Raw genomic sequence first — 21,515 nt, forward strand, 5'->3', positions numbered from 1 at the left:
TCTGGGTTCAAAATAAAGTAAGCCATAAGGAGGAAGAAGCTTTAGTTCTAACGCGTTAACTGTTCCAGATCATTGTGTGGCTACACCAAAACTGCTGCTGGCATATGGGAGAGGGGGCAGATAGGATTGCCATTGTTTTTTTGGCTGCAGTGCCAAAGTGTTTGGTGGACAACAGCACAAACCTGCCCAGTGACAGAGCTGGCCGTGACTAAGGGTGCACTTGGACGCACAAGCCTTCTGACATGGCCTGTGCTCTGCTGGGTGTATAACCGTGATTGCCAGGTTAAATTCTCTAGTTTTGTCAGATCACTCAAGTTTTTGTAGGCAATGGATCCAAACCGGATATACAAATGGACATAAACATAAGGAACAGGGTGGAGGGGAAGACAGACAGAGAGAGAGAGAGAGAGAGAGAGAACAAAAGAGTAAAACCAAAACCCTTCTGTGGCTTTTCTTGTGGAGGTAAATAGACTTAATGAATGAACCAACGAAATGCGTAGCTTGTGATTAAATAACTGCCTGTTTCGATGCAGCATAGTGCTGTAACCAGCTCCTGTTCAGGTGTATTCCTTACAAACATTCATCAATTATCTACTCTAGAAAACAGAAATAATTCATAATAAGACCCAAGACATTAATGCCATTTAAAAATGGAAAAATGGAGCAAATTCTGCTCAGCCATCAAAGCAGGTATTCAGAAAAAAACCCAATTAAAAATGCTAATTTTAGTAAGTCTTTCTCATCTTATGTTTCATTTTTACTAGTCCAAGTAAAAGTCAGTAGCTGCCCTCCATTCCTGCACAGTCTCAGGGATGCAGACTGTTTACCATAGCCATGTTTTCACTTGTAAATGTTGACCCAATCAACACCATAATGTCATTTACTAGGAGTTTACACAATAGCATCAGCTTCAGTAAAACACCTAAAAAAATTAGCAAGTCAATTTAAAGGCAAAACCAACTCCCCATTAAATCTTATTCAGACCTGCAACTTCTCTCCAGGCCAAAACATACATACATCTGCTCGAAGGCAGACTTTCTCTTTGTAATGTTAACAGAACAGTTTAAAAGAACGGGATGCCTAAAAATGGAGATAGAATTTATATATTTGGAGGAGGGGGACAGGGCTTATTTGGTGGTTTTCAAAGCATCTTCAATTTAGGTTACACTGCTGTAAATAAGAAACAGAGGAACACTGCCTGCTGCACTGGAAATACTGGGGACAAAAATGGTAGTGTGAAAGCTTTCTACCAAGACGTAAGCTGCAGAATCTGAAGAAAGATCACACGGTGCCCTGCAGTATATGGCATTCATTACAACTTTTTTTTCAATACTGTGTGTAATTGCTATCTCAAAGTACTCCAAGAACTTTCATACTCCCCCACATCTAGTCTCCTTCATCTAAAAGTAGAAGGCAGTATGTTAATCCTTTAAATGATTTGCAATATACATCCTATTAGATTCAACAGAAGATGTTTCTAATCCTGTTGCAGTTTAACGTTAAACCTAACTTTGTTTCAACATATTTACGCGTCTATGTGAGGACAGTAAAGTAGAAAGCAGAACTGTTGAGTTTGTAGTATACACTTGTAAAAGCAGCTTTTCCTGATATTATTTGTGGCAATGTTCTTCTAAAGTAGCAAGAAGAAACTTGCTTTAGGAGCTTATTTTTATGTTGGGCTCACTGTCTGTATTTCTTTGCTATTTTTGCGCTGCAATTAATTCCCCATCACCAAATTAACAATGACAGCTGGGAAAGTTGCTGATTCAGACACAAAAAAGCAAAAGCACAGCTCCAAAACTGTAAGCTCTATATCATGAAGCAGATGAAAATAGGTTTATTTTTGCACCAGGCAGAACATCAGGAATCACAAAATAATCATCAATAAACAATACTTACACCTCACAAAGTGAGAAAAGAAATCTTAGTCAGATCCACAGGAACCACAGGCTCAAAAACACAAGACAGTTTCTTCCATAAGTTAGAAATGAAAAATGAGGATATAGTATCACATAATAAGGAAGAATTTCTTAAAAAGTACAATTATGTCTACCTATGAAAGTCTGTGAGAACAATGAAATGATCCCATGATTTGAAACATTCATAATTTGTTTTAATTCATGTATATATTAAAAAAACATACCTTGTAGAGACCAAAAAAGCCTAAATCCCGTAATACAGTGAGGGCACTAACTCGTGGACCAGTAGTAATTTCTCCAGCCACCTGTAATCGAATCTTGACAATTTCCAGTGGATTGGTAAAGATCACTTGAGAACCTCCAGCCTGAAATTAGAAGTGGAAGACAATACATTAACTCGCTACATTATTTGCAGTGTACATCCATCCCATTAAATTCAAGAGAAGACATTTTTAATCCTGCTGCAGTCAGTCAAGCTATCAGCAGACAAGAGTTTTAGTATTAATTAATCAACTGCAGCTCACAAGGTAAGAAACCTACCCCCTCAAGAGATGAGTTGTCAGGAAAACCAGAGAGGAAGCAGGTCAGCCACTGCAGCACTCTGCAGTATTCAGACAGACACGAGTTCAATTCTTGTTGCAAGGATACATTCCCCAACACCAAGTTATGCAACACTGACAACCAAGAACATCGTAATGCAAGTAATGAAGTGAAAGGAAGAATTAGTAACTTAAGTAAAGAAACTGAGATGTGCATGCCAGTACACAGAAAGTGAAAACGTACCACTGAAGAGTAAAAGTCTGGCAGAAGCTTTTTCAGTTTTGGCGTGAGTTCACAAAACAAAGAACAAATGGATTCCAAAGACCAGAACTGCAGATATATTGTGCTTTTTTTTCAGACCTCACTGAACTACCGGTTTCAGTGTCGTTAAATGCTGTTTGATTCAAGAGTCTTGAGCTCCACATCATTTGTGCACCAAGTAATAAGGAAAAGAAAGTCTACAGACTGAAGGATTCTGTTAATCAAGAACCGCTAGATGCTTTTAACATGTCAGCCTTGGTTGTCAGGTTGAGAAGACATCACTCAAACAAGTTTGAAAATTAGATTTGAAACACAACAGTGGCCAGCATTTCAAACTCCCCACTAGTTCTTGTAAAGTTCATTTAATTCACAATATGTAATTGAGGGCATATCCTTTCTGTTATACTGACAGATCCCGTTAAAAATTTGAAATGAGAAAAAAAAGGTAACATGAAAGTTACCTAAGTGTGTGAAAAAAAAATACTCATTCAAACTCCATCTGGCCAAAATTCAACCGTGTCATTCTAACTTCTGTTAATGTCTTAATTATGTGGCCCAACAGCTATGCCCTTCTCTAGGTTCTGAAATCACAAAAACTATGCAAAGGGCAACCCTCACCCTCACCACAACAAAAAAAACTTTTTCTAGTTTTTTTCTAGAAGGTAATGACTAAAGTGAAATAGGCTGCATTTAAAAGCATTTGCATCTAGCCATGTCTACTATGTAAACACCATGTGCACATCTTTTTTAAATTATCCAAATGTTAAAAGAATTAATCATAGCTCAGATTAACTATCATTCAAAATAAAAAAATATGCGCAGTAATATGGTTTAAATAATGTGCTGAAGAAATGGCAAATCGCACGAACAACTATTCTTGTCTACCACTTAGACTGAGCGTACACGGTGTGGTTACAAATTAAAGTCTTTACATAACCCCCAAAATATCCCAAATGTTTCCTATTTCGACCAGAAGAAGTATGCTCTTGTGTAACTCAACGGGTTTTGACTTTCAAATTGGCATAATTTAATTTAACTGCTTTTACCAAACCAGAATCCTGGTACATATATAACTGCTATTCTTGTTGCCATCAGAAATTAGGCTGATAAACTATTTGGCACATACATGACTTCAGTTTTGCCCTTAAAATGAAATATATTAAGTAACTAAGTATTCAAAATAAAAAATGACCTTTTACTTGTCTACTCATCTAGCAAAGTCTCAAAATAATGAAAAAATCCTGGAAAGGTCCTTATGGTGAATTACAGATTCCTACATAATAAACATTTTAGTCTATGTATTATAAATATTAAGTGTTCCCACATGCCATCACACATATTTTCTTCTTAAAAGGATAAAATCCCAACTGCAGGTGATAAAAGTACATTTGCAAGTTTGCTATACCACAGCCCTCCTATACTACTTAAAAACTCATACCAACTGACCTATATTAGCACAAATAAACTACTTTCCCTCAGTATGATATTCTTGCAGTTCATTGTGCCATGATTCCATGGGAAGTGCTCCTTTAATTTTCACTACGGGAAAACCATATTAAGACGTAAAAGATGTAATAATAATAATAATAATAATAATAACAACAACAACAATAAACAATGCACCAAAACACTGAGCACTTTAAGAATCTATTAAAATGTTTATAAGTGTATGCTATAGTTAAAGACAGGAAATAGAAACATATCTGATTTTAATGGAGAAAAAGGGGAAATAATTTCTGACTTTAAACAAATGGCAAGTATTTCAGGTCCTAGCACATGTAATTGTTTATGGTTGCATCTCCAACCCAGCTGCATTGACACTTGCAGTATTAGATATTTGTGGCTTTGCGTAAGTGACACAAGACTTCCTCTGCTTCAGCTTTCTATTTGAAAAATGGGGATGCAATTATCTACCCACCTCACACAATCAAGTTTGCTGCATTCAAATTTCTATGAGACCTGCATGCACTACGCATTACTAAAAAGGCTACCAATTTTGCTGCCTGCAAAGCAGGTCTGAAGAAAGACAATGGAAATTTCCAATGAAGTCTCGCTACAAAACTGTCCAGGTGCTAGCCCAGAACTCCCTGAACAACCTTTGTCCTCCTCTGAATTTGATCAAACATACACTAAAAAAATCAAATGGTGAATAACTGAGGGTGATGAGCCAGACAACACCTGACAGAGGGTCTTGGTAGGAGGGTTTCTACCACCTGCCTGCTTTGGGATGGAGAGGAAGGCTGGTTTATCAGCCTGTGCTGAGGCTTTTTTAGCAGTAACAAGTACAGTCGCCTGGTGGGGAGCTTTTATCACTCTGTTATTCAACCATCAATGCTGGCAACTACAGCTCCTTACCCTCAAAATGGGGGAGAAGCAACTGGAGACGGCTACTGTACTCTTTAATGAAATGATTTCTTGCTTATCTAGTACTGGTAACTCCTATTGTGTCATTCATCACCACAGTGTGCAAGTGTCTCATAAATATTAATGGTATTTCCTCCCAGTGCTCCTGTGAGGAAAGTACAATGACTCTAGTTTTACAAGAAGGGGATTTGAGGTAAAGAGGTTAATTGTATGTGTGTGCATCCCCCTCGCTCAAACACACACAACTTGTAAGTCTCCAGATACCCTGATCTCCAAATCAGTAGCTTGAATCACAATAGCATGGCTTCTGTCTTCTGAGTTTTTGCATATGCAATGAAAGAAATCTCATCAATCTATTTTTTTTCCAGTCTCTTCAAGGTGCTGGTATAAACTGTTATGGAAAAAACAGACAAAACATCAGCTCATCATAGCACCCTGCTCATTCATTCTGTTTGGCCAAAGGTTGAAGAACATTGCCTTCTTGTTTGCTAACTTTTGCAGTTGAAAGTGTATCTCATTTTAAGATTTTTGACTATGTTCTCAAAGGTCAGGATTTGAAAACTATGAGGCCAGAATACACATAGTTTAAGCTCAGGTTGCTCAAGCTTAATAATTTCTACACTAAGTGTCACAAATACCAGCCTCATCAACAGTTTATATTAAGAGTTTCCAGTAGCAGCAGTTTTCTGTACTGAAGTTACAAACTTGAATAACCTCAACTCTGAATTCCTTATCACCTTTTACAATCATTTTTTAAAGAAACAAATGATCTGACTGTAAAAGCAAATCTATTACTTTTCAATTATTATCATGTGATTAAAATAAAAATGGCAATTCTGAGTTATTTATAGGAGTAGATACCTAGAGGTGTTGCACAGATAGTTATCTATAAGGGCCCACAAAGGGCCCATATGATTCTGAAAGAATTTAACATTTGACCTAATCTCAAGCACTTACAGTCTTGTTTAATATAACCAAGAAAATAAAAGGGAAATACCTCCGTCATTCAAGAACTTCTCATACACACATAGCTAGAAATCTGCATGCTTATAAAATGTTCAATGTGTTTTAACACACAGCTAGCTATGCATACACACACATGAATTTTTTAAAACAAGCTTTCTTCTTTTTTTTCTTTTATTTTTGCACTTCTTCAACTCTGTACTTGGTATGATATCACCCAACACCTCTCGATGGCAGTATAGTCTTGTACAGTAATACAGTACTGTCTATCACATGCCTCCTTCTACTTTCTTACTTTACTGAACAGAAAAGGGAAGTAGAAATAGTTGAGGTATTTTTTTTTGTCCATGGGGAAATAAAACTCACTCTGTAGTGAAAAACAAATAGTTTAATAACTACCACTTAACAACACTCCAGTTTAAGAAGTCAGAATGGTTTCTACTTCTTCACATGTTCAAATCACTTTGTAATAAACTTTACTGGAAAATAAACAGATTTTCACCCCCTTCATTACACTAAGACAAGAAATTCCTGTTCTTTTTAAGGTTACTGCATTTTGTGCCTTTACAAGATTAGATAAGAAATGAGCACACAGGACGACCCTCTTATGGCTTTCACATCTCCATTTGAAAGCTTTGGTGTAGGTTCTGAAGAGCTTGCAATTGCTTGCAATTGAGGAAGAAAATTCTGTTTTCCATCCCAGAAGTACTAGATTCTTCTCCTTTCATCACTACTGACCATCAACTGTTCTTGTGCCTCGGATTAACCTTATTACCTACTTCAAATCATAGCCTTTTTCCTGTTCATTCAGGGTCAGCCTAGATCTTTCTTCTGCATCCCATCCAACTTGTCATATGTCACATTTAAGGTTTCAGGGATGAATAAAGGATTACTACTGCTATTAGAGTGTTAATATTTCCCAACAATATCACCCAGGGATAGCAATTATGACAATTAATGGCAACCATTAAAATACATAAGCAACATATTATATAATTATCCAAACTCAACCTTTGCAAAAGAAATAGTCTACAATGTCTCGGTTACTCATTCAGCCTACAAAAAGACAAGCAGGTGCAAGTTCCAAAATTTTTAGACAACTCTTTATTACATTCAGTCATACTGAATATCACACATGGTCCCAGGCCCTTACTCCTTGCCAGTTGCCAGATGCAGCTTGTTTTCCTGTGCATTTGCTAGCATCCATTAATTCTAATTAAAGTCAAAGTTCCTAAAGTGCTGAGCATTGTAAGACACAAAATAAAGGTTGTTCCCTGTCATAAGAAAAGATCTAAATTAAAAATGCACTCGAAGGGATGCAAGAATGGAAGAATTACCATCCTCATTTTATAATAAAAGGCAACGAAGACATAGATTCAACAATTTACCACAAAATCACATATTAACTCTACAACAGAACACGGCTTAGAAGCCAGATTTACGGAGTGCCACTGCAGTGCTTTAAAAAAGTCTTGGTGTTTGCATGGCAAAAGATCCCAAGAGCATCAGATGAATTACGTTGAGCTGCTGCAGAAGTGATTTAGCTATGGACTTGCCTGTTACCAGAAAATCCACCGAGTAACAGACATCTGTCCAAAGTAGCTGTTTTTCTTACAGATTTCAAGGGTTTCAAAAAAACCTTAATTACATGGTGCTGTATGTCAAAGATAAAACACACTGGGTTCTCAAAAGCTTGGTTCTATGTTAACTTTTTTTTTTTTTTTTCAATAAAGCCAGGCTTCAAAAATCCAGACAAGCCATCTCATGCTATTTTGTGTCCTCTTCTCTGTGGTCCTATCTATACAGGATTCTGATTATGCTCTTTAGCAATGGGAGTTCATATAGTAAATACCTTTTCTTCAGATCACGAGGAGATTTCCTGAGCCCTCAGTCATCTACTTTTCACTACCTTGACCAGCCCAGCACAGAAACAGCTTTCATGCAGAACAGTGTTTCTCTCCAGCTAATCTTTCTTGCCTTCTGAGGACAGCCTTCTCTTGATCTGGCTAAGGTTTTACTTTGGGCAGCTCAAGCAGCAAATGCTGCTAGAATCGCAGAGTCTTGTTAACATCCAAGTGTACATAAAATGTAAAGCAAGCTCCTTCAAATGCTCACATAAAAGTGCTCATAAATAGAACTGCAATTAGTCTGAACAGAAGAACGTTTCTGCTACTGCTTCAGACAGATTTCCAAGACTCGGATACAAGTTGTGACGATTGTCCTATAATAGTATATTAATGACCTGGCTAAACAGAAACAAACAGGGCTATGGTTTGTTTATAAGCACTGATCAAGTCCGCAGTGGGAAAAAAATTAAAATTGTAGATTTGATATTTTTCACGTTATAGCTAATTCACCTCTCAGAAGCCTAGCCAAAAAATCAAAGTGGAGTCTACTTGATTGGCATTATAAAAGCAATTAAGTTACAGTCCTGTCAAATATGTTAACATTTGGCTCTGTCTGCTCTACTTGTCTATTTTGACTAGTTGTAGAATCATTTAATGATTTACAGACCTTTCAAGCCTTAAGACATGGTAGCTGTATTAAAACTGCGACCCATTATTTCTTGGTCACATCATAAATTACTGTGACACCATAAATATCTTCCTTTTTCTCATAGAAAGCTAGATTTTAATTCCTGATTTGAGTTTGAGGCTTTGTTTTTTGGTGGTTTTTTTGAACCTGCACTGGTAAACACTAAAATATTTTACTGCCAGTAAAAGAAGTAGTAATAGGAGAAAGGGATGTGTAATAAAATATAATTGTCAAAAAAAAACCCCAAAAACTTTTGAACTGTAATGTATGCTTATTTAAAATTCTGCAGTCATTATTTCTAATATAATAGGAAAAAAACCCCCACGTTTCAAATGGAAAGAATAGTAAATATGCCTGTTGGAAAAAAATAGGCTTTTTAAGAGTTCGGAATTGCTCAGTTCTGCAATCAGAAACATACCAACCTAAAAGCTATGCATTCCTCCTTGGTTTACAGTTTGAAAATTTTATTCTCTCTCTCTTTTTTTTTTTTTTTTTTTTTTAATGGAGAAGGGAAATGAAAAGGAAGAGGGGAGGGCAAGCAAAAGGGGAAAGCACCTCAATTTCTTATGGGAAAATACCCTTGGAAAAAAAATAAAATTAACTAATCCAAAAGCAAAATTCAAACCACAGGGAAATCATGTTCTGCATAACTCCTTACTCCTTTCAGGAAAGGCCAGTTTAAACAGGTATGACTGGGTGAAAATTTCAGCAAACTGTATTTTAAAATATTCAGACCTGCAAGGAAATATGGGCTGAGGTCAAAGAAAAGCAGGATCTCTACAACAGGAACTTCCCCACCCTTTGGTACAAGCTCTTGGAAGGGCTATCATATTACTGTATGATCCTTCCCAAACTTCACTGTAAGGCTTACATCTAAGATCAGCTGAAAATTAATCAGAGACAATTAAAACAGAGCAGTGTTGATATACAATGGATTTGCAAACATGAAGTTAAATTTAAGCCCATATCTAGCTGGCTTTTTTTTGTATCAAAGGTTTACAATTAGTTTACGTTCTTTTCAGTATGCTGAAAATAACTACAGTTACAGTGGTTCAGAGGAGAAAAAGACACTTAAAAAATACCTAATTAATTACAGTATATTTTGTTACAATATATTAATTATATTAAATACTTTAAATCTAATTAATTTAACAACATAAATTTTATGTAAAAAGAAAATTGCTTTAAATTTAACCCAGGAGGAAAAAAAAGTATTAGGAGCTGCTGAATCTTCCCTTAAACAAGAAACATGAATGTTAGGCTTTTACACATGCAGGTAGAAGTCCCCTTGAAAGTAAGGGAAGTTAGATACCCTGACTGCAGGGAGAATAGACCTCTGAGAATAAATCTGTTAAGAGTTCAAGGTATGTATGCCATTTGCTTTCAAAGCCAATATGAGCAATCATCAAGAAGACCATCACGACTTAACTACCTCAATAAATGATACCAAAACTTTTCTGTGTGATACCAGTTCTTTTCTTTTCTTTCAGATACACAAGGAGAGATTTTTTTTTCCCCTGGCATACATAAATGCTCAGTTTCATTTTACCCATAGCTCACCCTCCCTTGCCAAACAGAACAGAATTTTATCAGATTTATGTTTCTGAGTAATGAAAGCAAGAATGACACCTTCAGTCTCCTTTAGCCTACAACTCTGAAATGTCATTTTTTGCAAACAAGAAGTGTGGGAATTACAGTCCATGTACCCTCTGCCTCTACTGAGATGCCACAGAGAAAATGCAGCTCAGATGTGGACTTACCTTTATTACTCTCTGAAACATAAAATAAATGTTATAAGTAGCTTAATAAAACCATTTGCACTTGATCAGTTATTTGGCACGATTCATCTGGAATTTCACATAGTATTCCTTTATAAAAATTAATTCTAGGCAAGATTTTGCACCTTCTAAATGAACTCCATCTTAACTGTATCTGATTTTTACGTTCCATAGCAGAGCTGATGTTGTCCAAGCAGGTCCAATATGTTTTAACTTTATTACGATTACTATAAAGTCTCTAGAAACATGCCTAAAATTGTCTTGACAACTTAAATAGAAGCAGATCTGTACGGGGTCTGTAATTGTACTGTGCTACATGATTTAAACTGGCTAATAGTGAGCACACACTGAGCAGCTGGGAAGGAAAAGACTGTGTGTGCTCAAAAAGAGGAGGGAGAGCAGAAGGAAAGGTTAATAAAGCAAAATGTTTTTCTCTTTTCTTGCTGAAATTAAGCCTCCGATCTACCTATGTAATCGTATCACTGTATGCAGACAAGGCAACATATATTATATAGCTTTTTTCTTTTTAGTTACGCTATAATACTTCCAGTTTTCTTAATATTTTGTGTGTTTTATGATCACTCTTTATTTCGCATCTTTGCATCTCTTTCCCAGTTACTTCCACACAATGTAAATCTTTCAATTAAATGTGGAACTGCTTTATTTAAGGAACTAAGTAAAATGACTGTCTCATCTAAAAGCTTAAGTGTTAAAGGCAATACCTCAAAATCCCAAAAATATTATTTTACAAACTCAAGCTTTCAATTGGTTAATATAACTCAAAAAATAAGAATAATGAGCAGTGCCGTATCAAAAAATCAGGTGACTTTTAACAGAAGCTTTTAAGTGAATTAAGTTTAAAGGAAGCAAGCAGCTAATCTCGGTATGACTAGTTATTATTTTTTATTTAAAATATAAAATGAACTGAAAAACAATGTAAAAAAAGCTTACAGAAACTTCAGAATTACTGCCACTCTAAAAAAAAAGATTTCAAGTTTTATTTACAGCTTACTCAAGATCATCCTTTTATTAAAGAATCCCTGAAGGTAAGTTACAGCATTAGCAGAAATGAAACCTAGCATATTTGTGCACTTTTTCATTCAAGGAGACTAAGTCAGATTTGTGGTTCAGATGCTCAGCAGATCCTAGCTCTACAGTATCGTTACACTATGTCTTGGAACTGAAGCTTTTTACTAGTCTAATAACAATAAGGGCTATATAGGATCCACATGAGTGATGGAAGTGCTAAATGAACAGCAAAGACCAGAGTTCATGGTGGGTGTCGGGCATTGTTCTGGAACCTGGAAGTTACATGAATTTGTATGGGTAACAAATACCATAGTCAACAGGAAAATTTCTTACAAACAAAGGAGATGGAAATTCAGAGTTAACAATGTTCATAACAACCCTCCCTAAGATCCTGTATAAACATATAAAGGTTATAAATACTTTTAAGTATATTCTTGGGGGTCTCGCAAAAAATAACTTCAACCGACTTATCACTTTCATCTTCACACAATAAAAAGCTATGAAACAGGCTGTTAACTGAACTAAGTGCCACAAGGTCACGAAGCAAAAGATCTATTTTCTTCTTTCTTTTTTTTTGTTAGGGAGAGAAAACAGTTTACAAAACAGAAAAAGACTTGTTCAAATGAAACAATCAGCTTTAGTTACAAGTGCAAAAGTCAGTCATGGGTACTAATTCTCAGTAATTATGATGCAAAGTGAACTCCTTGGGGACTCAAAAGTCAATGCCTGGCAATGGTTGGGCAAACAGCAGAGTGGAGCTACTCGGGTGATACTGACCCCTTCAAAGCCCTTTGTGTTACTGAACAACCTAAGCCATCCAAGCATCTGCTCAGTTCCTCCCTTTCTTAGGTATTAATGCTATACTGTACTCACAGGGTTGGTATTTAAAACATCAAAATCTAAAATGCATCCCAGCACACAGCTATTGCATAGGCCATGAATACACTCCCAGGAAACAAAAGCACAGAAGAAGGACAATTTAACATGTGTTTGTAACACAATCACAGCTGAGAATTGGATGTGGAGAGCGGAAGGTAATAGGGCATGTGTCTTTTATAAAATTCATCTTAATTGGCTGCCCCTTTTTAGACTCTAACACATCACACACTCCTGTCTTCTTGCCTCTCACGTAAGCGATTACTACATCGTGAAATGAGGTAAAAATCGAAGGCTGAAAATTTTCAAAACCATTCAACGGTGTCCTTACTGTTCCCACAGTGAAATCACACGTTTCACGTTGGCCTAAATGGGGACAAAAAGTTAGCCCAATACAATGCTGAAAGCTACAGGAAAAAGCCTGTCTTTTCACCTTATATTTTATGCATATATTTACACCATGAGAGAAAAATTCACCCCAAAAAACTAGGCAACACTTGTAATGAGAGTCTCTGTTGCTAGTCTGAATTGGGTTTAAAATTACAAAAAAAGCCCAAAGACCACCTGCAGAAAAGGCAAGTTGCAACCCATCTACCTGGCACTGGACTATGCCCTTAAGTGGAGCGCTCCAGTTAAAAGAAAACTCAGGGCATTCTGCCACTGCACGTCTACTGCTACAACTTTATGCAGCATCTCATTGTTAATATGTATTTCAAATACCAAATAGGACAAGCCAACATTTACAGCACATTTAAAATATGTCTCAAACCACCTATCTCTTAAAGCAGATCCTTAGTTTACAATGAACTACTGGCAAAAAGCTTGCTGCAGCATTCTCATGAATGACAGGTCTCTGTAAAGAGTGCTTTTTGTACTGCATTAAAAAATTCACAGCAGTCTGTAAAAATAAAAACTCTAGATCAAATGACATTTTAAATGAAAATTTTGCTGAATTCTCTATGGCTGCTATGTTCATGAGACTTTTTATTAGTGTAAGGGGCAAATACTTTTTACTCTGCAAGCACTTTATTGCATTTTTCCTTCATTTACAGCATGCTTTTTATTTAGGGCTTTAGAGACCCACATTCTTCTCTCCCTCCCCTTCTTTTTTTTCCTCCCCTGAATGCTCCTAAAGTTACAGAACAAGGGGATCCTACCTGGCAGTCTACAACAGGTCAATGATCAAACAGAAGGAGCAGTGAGACAGCAGCCAAATCCTGCCCCATCTCCTGAGAATTACAGAAAGCCAGGGCTTCTCAGCCTGCAATGCAACTGAGCCGCTGCACCCTGAGGCTCAGATAATCATAGTATGCTCTCTGCAAGCACATACAGCACAAATCTCCGCACCCAGTGAGGTTAAGACACAAGCATTTGTTTTTAAGTTGCTGCTCTCTGTAGTTTTTGACACAGGTAGAAGCTGCTTGAAAATGTGACCTCATCTGTCTTATGACAGCAGAAACAAAGATAGATTGAAAATATACCAAAATTGCTGTGCCCCAGTGATCAAAGCTGGTTTAAATAAACAGTGTTCTTTATCTGTAAAGTGCACTGGTCTTTGAACAACTATTCATTTTACCTAAAGTATTTACATTTGCCTGAACAAAATCAATACACCAGATAAAGTAAGCTGTAATATGAACAGACAGAACTAGACCAAACCATGAAGTATTATCATTTACCCAGTAATATGCCAGTTGTTCATTAAGATACTACTTTGTGCAAGCAAAACACTCTTAAATACTTAGCGGGTTTTAAATACAGCCTACACTCAGGAATGCATTATGTACTGAGTTAACATTACACAGCCTACGTCTGCTATGAACTCAAAGAAGCATGAGTAGTTTTTGCCATTTCAAAAAGCCAGTATCACTGCAAAAAGTGAAAATTAGTGGGTGCAATAACACATCAGGAAAGAGGTGACGTGGCAGAGTGGGTGCCACAAAGTAGTAACTAATTATTAACTTCTGGAAAGGTTAGCATGAATCCTCTTCAGGCCGTAAGCTACAACCAACATGAATAAAGACACATTCTTTATTAAGGAAACAAACTCTAAGCTGTGAGAATTATACAGCGCAGTTAAAAGGCACGATGCACAGAAACATTTACCCTTTCATCAAGAACGGCTGGCCTATCTAGGAAAGAATTGAGATGCTCTAGTAGAGTCTGCTCTTGAACCGGATCTGTGGTTAAACAGAAGCCTTAGTCCGCACAGTTAATCTTACACAGTGCACTTTCATCAATCTCATATGAAGGAAATGAAAGATACTTACACAGCCACCAGCAAGAATTTCTGCAGCCAGTGGGACAGAGCCATCTTTAGTCATAAACTTATCTCTCACAAAATCATTAACCTTAAAAAACAAACATTTATGAAAGGAAAGATGATAAATTAAAGGGTCGGAGAAAACACTCATCAGCTGCAAATTGTGTGCAACTGATACATCCATGAAGATAACAAACTAACAGATATCAAACAAGTCTTAGATTTTATTTGAAATACTGTAAAGCTGACTACATTTTTCTAACAAAGATATGCAGCATAATTCAAACAATTATTATTGGAAAACAGTAACAATCGCTAATGAAAGAATAAAATTATCTGAAAATTAATGATAAAATAATTTCAGATTTTAGAAATGCTCATTACATTTACAAATGTAAATGTAATTTCAAATCAATATTAGAATGTTCAATAATAAATTTTAACACAATAGTAATTCAATTAATAGTATTAAGTACCTTTCTTTTTTTTAAATGCATCCTACTAGCTTTGGTGAACACTAGCTTATCAGTGAATAACCAATACATTAGGACTGGGTTATAATAAGAAATTCTTCAGTGCCTTAAAATCATTCAAGAAACAACAAAATTACAGAAGTAAAACACTTACAGGGAAAAAAAAAGCATGCAAGCAAGTTCCTTTCTTACCAAGACTTCACTACATGCTCATATTATCTCTTATTGCGCTAGATTTAAACATACAGGACCCACATGGAGATAAAAAAAAAAGCCCTGCAAGTCCCATAAATAATTACTCATTTTTGCTATGAAATGAAACCAAAGGCCTGTGCTATTTACAAACAAGCAGACGAGCTGAACAAGTTGAATAAGCTTGTTATATTTTGAAGCGAGTCCAAAACTAAGTTTTCAGTAAGATTCTTAAACTGTACAAGCATATATCTGCATGTGACTTGTATGCCACTGTTCACAAATCAGACACACACAGTTGCTTTGTGCTTTTTGTAATTAAGTTTGCATCAAGCAAAAAATGATAGAATACACTCTACCATGTTTCTGACACATTAAGGATAAAAAAAATCCTTAACACACTAATTGTACTTAGATGAACTTTACGATGTGGAGAAATGTGAAAACAATCCATTTGCAAACTTACAGTAAGTTTTATGGCCTTCTCCGGTGCTACTCCTAATAGCTGTGGTAACAGACCTGCAACATGGAAACAGAGAATTCAATTCTTTGAGTAACTTGGTTTTAACTAAACAAATCAACAAATACACGTAAAGATCACCACGCAGAAACAGCCAATTTTTACAGTAATTTTGTGTTACTATATTTAATGACAGTACTTAAACATTCAATTTTGAAAACAAACGTTGTGCCACCCCTTCAAGTGCTACCACTGCCTATATGTATTTGTTACTTTAGCTTTTTTAAATCTGTGATATTAGCTTACTTTACACTTAAACATTAATACAGATTTGCCAACTACGTTTCAGTACTCTGTCCTAAACCAACATCTATTTTCTGCATCTTCACACAAAAATTAAGAATTACTGATTAATTTTGTGAGACACACGATGCATTCAATGCAAATCGTGAGCGCAGTACCTTTTTCTGGCAAAACCAATGGCATTAGATGGCAGGACCCAAGAGGATAGGAATCAAAATAATGCAAAACATTCAAACATGTATGACGGCATTCTTGAGCTCTTTGCCCAGCAAACTCAACAGTTCTTAAAACAAAAAAAGTTTTTCCCCAGGTATGGAATTTCCTATTTTGTTGTGTTAGAAGTGATGCACTACAGAACTGGAAGCGGGAATCTCCATCAGCTTCACTTGCTTGAAGTGAACGGTTGATATTTTGTGAATTTTTGGAAAACACAACCTACAAATACGCAAAGCTTACCAACTAAGTCTGGGGCTAGAATGGTGTTGGCAAGCATTCATCAGCATGAAGAAACTAGGGCACTATTCAGAAACGCAAAAAAATCACCTTAGCTAGAGTTCCTGATGCAGACCCCCTTTGTTTTAATAACTCAGGCAGCACCTTTGGGTACCTTCTACAAAACCTGGCGTTTTCACCTCTCCATGGTTTTATTTTTGGGGAAAGCTGCCAATCAAGGTTTCAGCTCTTAAGAGCTAATGTGCCAAAAAGCCTTTTCCTGAAGAGCTAAATGTCAGACTAAGAAAGAGAAAAAACATATGTGCACTGGATTAGTGTATTATTCCATCCTGCTATGATCCATCAGCTTCACTGGTTACTACTGATGCTCTTAATAAGGAAATGAACTTGGAGAATATAACTATTTGGCTTGTGGCAACAGGAGGGCCAGTCATATTTATATACTAATGCCTTTAAAATTTTGCACCTGTATTAACATTTTTGTATTTCAAGTGTCAAAAAGAGTAATTAATTGCATATACAGCTGATACACATACACATCTAACATTTGCCCAAGACAGCTATGTTGATATGGCTGAATATTCAAACAAAAGAATACACTAACACCCAGTTCATACACAGTTGCTCAAAAAAAGAGATTCTGCAGAGTAAGTTAAATTCCAAGATTTGAATTTCTCAGTTTTAGTTGCACAGGTGACTTGAATTCAGACTTCAGTAAAAAACCATTAAGACAGTCAAAACTGTGTAATTAAATATTATGTTTTCTGTAGCACTATGAAGAAAACACAAGGACATACAATGAATAGCATTTTTTTTTTCCGTTTTAGCCTTATACAGACAAAATTATCTTTGTAACTGCTATGATACTTACACCTTACTATAGGACATGTATAGCTTTGTACAGACATTATGGATAATGAATCTGTATCTTCAGAGATTCCATTTACTTTACAAGCACACTATCTGATCCTAAACCTAATCCAGTAGAATTAGAGCAGGTCTGTAAGCAGACATGTCATTCCAAAAGAACCTGGAGATCATAAATTTTAAAATCACGTATGCATGTATTACTATACCTAAGCTGTATATAACATGACTTTGAAGTTACATCGTATCAAATAAATTACAGAAAAAGACATTCTAAAATATCAAGATACAAAATCATAAAAATAGTCCAGTTGGAGATCTGTATGAACCTCTAGTTTTGGAAGCAACATAAGCAAGAGAAATTTTCACTAGATTGATCTGAAGATGGCCTTTTTACTATTTCTCATTTTTCAGCTCCTAAGACTTTGCATTTCTAAAGGCATTTGTAAAATCACAGGAAAAACATGTTTATCTTGGCACAAGTTATTTTTTCCCCATATGCTCCATTCCTTTTGAACTCAAATCTGAATGAAACTGTTACAACTCAAACCTTTCCATAAAACTTTAATGTAGAAGAGAAAGATTAAACAGAAGTTACAACACCCCCAAGAAAAACCACCCCCAAAACCCCAACTGAACAATCAAAACTCCAGCGCATTTTCTCTTTTTTTTCTCCCTACTGCACACAGAATTTTGGTATATATTTTAGCATTATATATCCAGCAGCTTAGGAAGGTAGAGGGACTATTCATCTGCCCTCATACCTATGTAATAAAGCCATCTGTAAGTGGTACCTGTGCATTCTAGAGGTTATGACCATCCAAACTAAATTCTCTTTTCTTTACTGTTTTGATGGGAGCCCTGAAACACTGTTGAAAGATTTCTGAACATGATAAAGGTGGTAAGTTTTGGAAGGAAGAAAGCACATCAAGGTACACATATGAAAATGTCATTTTTCTGTTGGGGTTATTCTGACATGCTAGAAATTTTTCAGTGTTACTATTCATTAGGAGATCAGCAATATGACACATACACAGATGTAGGACAGGCTTAGAAACATCTGACAGTGTCTCAAAAATGTTATTCTCTGATGCTATAAGTGGCATACGTTTCATTTTGCAGATAGGCAGCCTGCTAGTACAGTACACAGTAAACATGTTATTCAACCCATTTTCATATATCCAAGGCTTTTTAGTAGCAATTACCATGCACCACTTCATATTTGACACACTGTGTAGCAGGACTCTATGGGAAGGTGAAGGTATATGGGAGAGAGAGCACTAAGAACTGTATTCCATTTACGACGTCATACAAGTTACTTTCTGAAACCAGTCTAAATACATTGTGAATATACATGCAACAGCTCATCCAGCCCAGCTGTAGTGCTTGCATCTAGTAAAAAAAAAAAAATAAATCTTATTTGGCTGAAGTATTTTTTTAGACATCTAACACTGAAACTTCAGTTTTACACTGTGCAACAGATGTGATTTCCCTTTCATATTAGAAAAAAATGACTGACTGAAGGAGTTGTTGCTCAGTGTAGATAAAATATTTGAAAAAATTTGGACATCTGATAGAAAGGTGGTAATGGAACATTGCCACATTTTTCTATTACAGGATTCACATGAGAAACTGGACAATTAATCACCAGTTGCCATTCAAGCACAGCTCCCTCAACTGGAAATGGAAATTTCCTGAATTTTGTGCTCTGACTTGGGTAGGAGTAGGCTTGTACTTCCTTTCTACAGAGACGGTACTTCACTGCATACTTCTGGAGGAAAGCTTCTGCCATGGTCTTGTATCATTAGCATGGGAATCCAGCAGTCATAATGAAGCTGGATGATGAATGAATGATTAAAATCTAAGATGAGATGGCATGTGGAGTCACTGCAGTGCTAGAAGCACCATCAGAAGAAATTAACAAGTTCCTTAACAGTTAATGATCACCGGTGACAGTGTCTTCCACAGCATTTCCTGTCTTTTTCGTCCTCTGGGAGAAGTGGCATTAACAGCATGGCTACTGAACATTTTCATGAACTACATTTTATCTCTGGTACTTAAATTTCTCATAAAATTTCTATCAAGTATAGGTGAAATTACTAGATGCATTGCCTAAGACTGTGAATTATTCTGTGACTCATCAGATGGACTTCTGATTAAAGTTATTATTAAGAAATGTAGGTGACCTCATCAGTTGGAAGAGATGTTGACAAATCACAGCTTCCAAAATGTTCATATATTTGCATATATATAAATATTGTGATTTTCTAAATACGTATTTCAGGTATAAATGTAGACACAACAGTAAATTATAGGTATATGAGATGTGTAGTCTTTTCAGCCACGCTGAGAAAGAGACAGATTAAAAATTTAGTTCAGATGTACACTCTTGAAAAAAAAAAGTATCTAAAAACACAGCATTCAAAAAAAGCATATTTTAAAGATTCTACAGAGGTTTATATCATGTTTGGGTTTGGTGGTTTGTTTTTTTTTTTTAATCAATGTATCTTCCCAGTGGAAAGACTGATTTCCTTAGAAACAAACTGATATTAAACAAAATTTAGTCGTCTCTTCATATCCACAAGATGGTGTAATTTATCCTTATCTGAAATGGTGGTTTAGAACATGGTGGGTTTGTCCTTTGAAAGTTTGGAATAAAATAACGATACAAAATAGAAAAACCAGTTCACAGGATGAAAATATGTGCCTTGTATCAAAAATATGTGAAATGGCTGAGTTCAGAGTAGGGCTTATAATTCCTGCTTGCTTTCTTGCAGTGCGTCGTGACAAAGGGACCACTGCTCCAAATGTTTCTACTGTATTTTTTAAAAGGCTTGTATCACTATTCAGCTAAGTGGCAGAACTCTACCAATGACTACTCCCTCCTCCAGTGGGGACAAACCCCCACATTTACTTAACTGTGAATACACCACAGTGTAAGAAAGAGCACCAGTTACCCATGAGCAGCATAAAGTAATGCGCTCTGTAGTTTGTCTTACCTAGTGTAGTATTTAAGCCCAGAGCAAGATGATTCTCACTGTAAGTTTACTGCATTAAATTGGGTCAAGATATAAAAAGTTCCTTTCAAATTTTCTTGTCCTTTCAAGCTTAACTGGAAACCTTTATTCTGCACTCTATTGCTCAGCCTTCTCCCACATTACCTCCTTAGAAAGCAAGCAACAGCCCGAATTTGTAGAACTGCACAGAGGAAGCTCCAGATTTTTAAGCAGCTTTCTCTATTTGACTCTTTAAAAAGAGAAGTTAAATAAGGGTGCCCTTCAAACAGAGAATCTGCAGAAACATAGGTCTCAATTTGCCTCTGAAATGATGGTGTTCTTTGCCATCACGCGATTTCTACTATATAATCCAGAAATGAGATTATTGCCCAGGGCTTAGAAATTCAGCTCCACCAAAGTGAGATTTCACTATTCCATACTCCTTGGAAGCCTGAAAAGTAGTAAAGGAGATGGGGAATGGGAGGATAAGCTATACTAACAAAGGTTCCTAGAGTTCCCCATATTTGCCAATGAAAAAATCGTTCCAAAACCAAGACAAGTAAATGGGAGTTAAGAATAAGCATTTATGACATTTCTGAAGGGTTTTTTTCCAGGTGGAAAAAAAATCACTGTGCTTCAGCATTTTGGTAAGACAGAAACACATAACAGTGGAATTATGCATATCTATTTTTTCAGGATCCTGGAAAAAGCAGTCATCCATTTGCAGGGAATACATTTTGTTCTTTAGCCAATAACTGGGACTTTTTATGATTCTGATTGCTCTAATTCTTACAAAATAGAAACCATGTCAATACTCTTCATTAAATTACTAGGCCTACTCAAAAAATTGCCTCAAACTCAGTCAATAATAACTGAGCGTTCCCATCTCCAATTGTGCTGAAATAATTACAAAGTCTGTATTTTGCAGAGGAGCTACTTAGCCAACCTCCAGTAACTTGGGTCATACGTTAGAGTGCACATGTATCACACCACTTACTTTTAATGTTGTTTCACATGTTGTCTTACAAACTGTTACTTTTTTTCAGGTGCATATAGCTTTGCCAGATCAGAACGATATTTTACTGAAATCCTCCATTCTTTATTTCTGACTCAACTGCTTTTAGCAATTAATTTCTGTCATTACAATATTCTTATTTTCAAAAGTTAAAAGAAGTTTCTAAGCAAGCGGGCTAACAATGAGGTCACTAACAGAAGTTTCAAATCCTCCCCAATGAATATGCCA

The 21,515-nt window shown here is 36.1% G+C and overlaps 1 protein-coding gene across 2 annotated transcripts in view; it reads right to left on the reverse strand.

Moving 5' to 3' along the window:
* The window catches only part of SLC25A13 (solute carrier family 25 member 13), a 101,502-nt gene that overhangs the window by 15,950 nt on the left and 64,037 nt on the right, over positions 1-21,515 (reverse strand). For both annotated transcript variants that reach the window (XM_055708100.1, XM_055708099.1), the window contains 3 exons: positions 15,660-15,712; positions 14,536-14,616; positions 2,144-2,284 (listed from right to left, as the gene is read on the reverse strand). In XM_055708100.1, coding sequence (XP_055564075.1) covers positions 2,144-2,284; positions 14,536-14,616; positions 15,660-15,712 — 275 coding nt within the window. The remainder of the gene's footprint in view (positions 1-2,143; positions 2,285-14,535; positions 14,617-15,659; positions 15,713-21,515) is intronic.

The sequence above is a fragment of the Falco cherrug genome, chromosome 4 (assembly GCF_023634085.1).
Source record: "Falco cherrug isolate bFalChe1 chromosome 4, bFalChe1.pri, whole genome shotgun sequence".
Lineage (NCBI taxonomy): Eukaryota > Metazoa > Chordata > Aves > Falconiformes > Falconidae > Falco > Falco cherrug.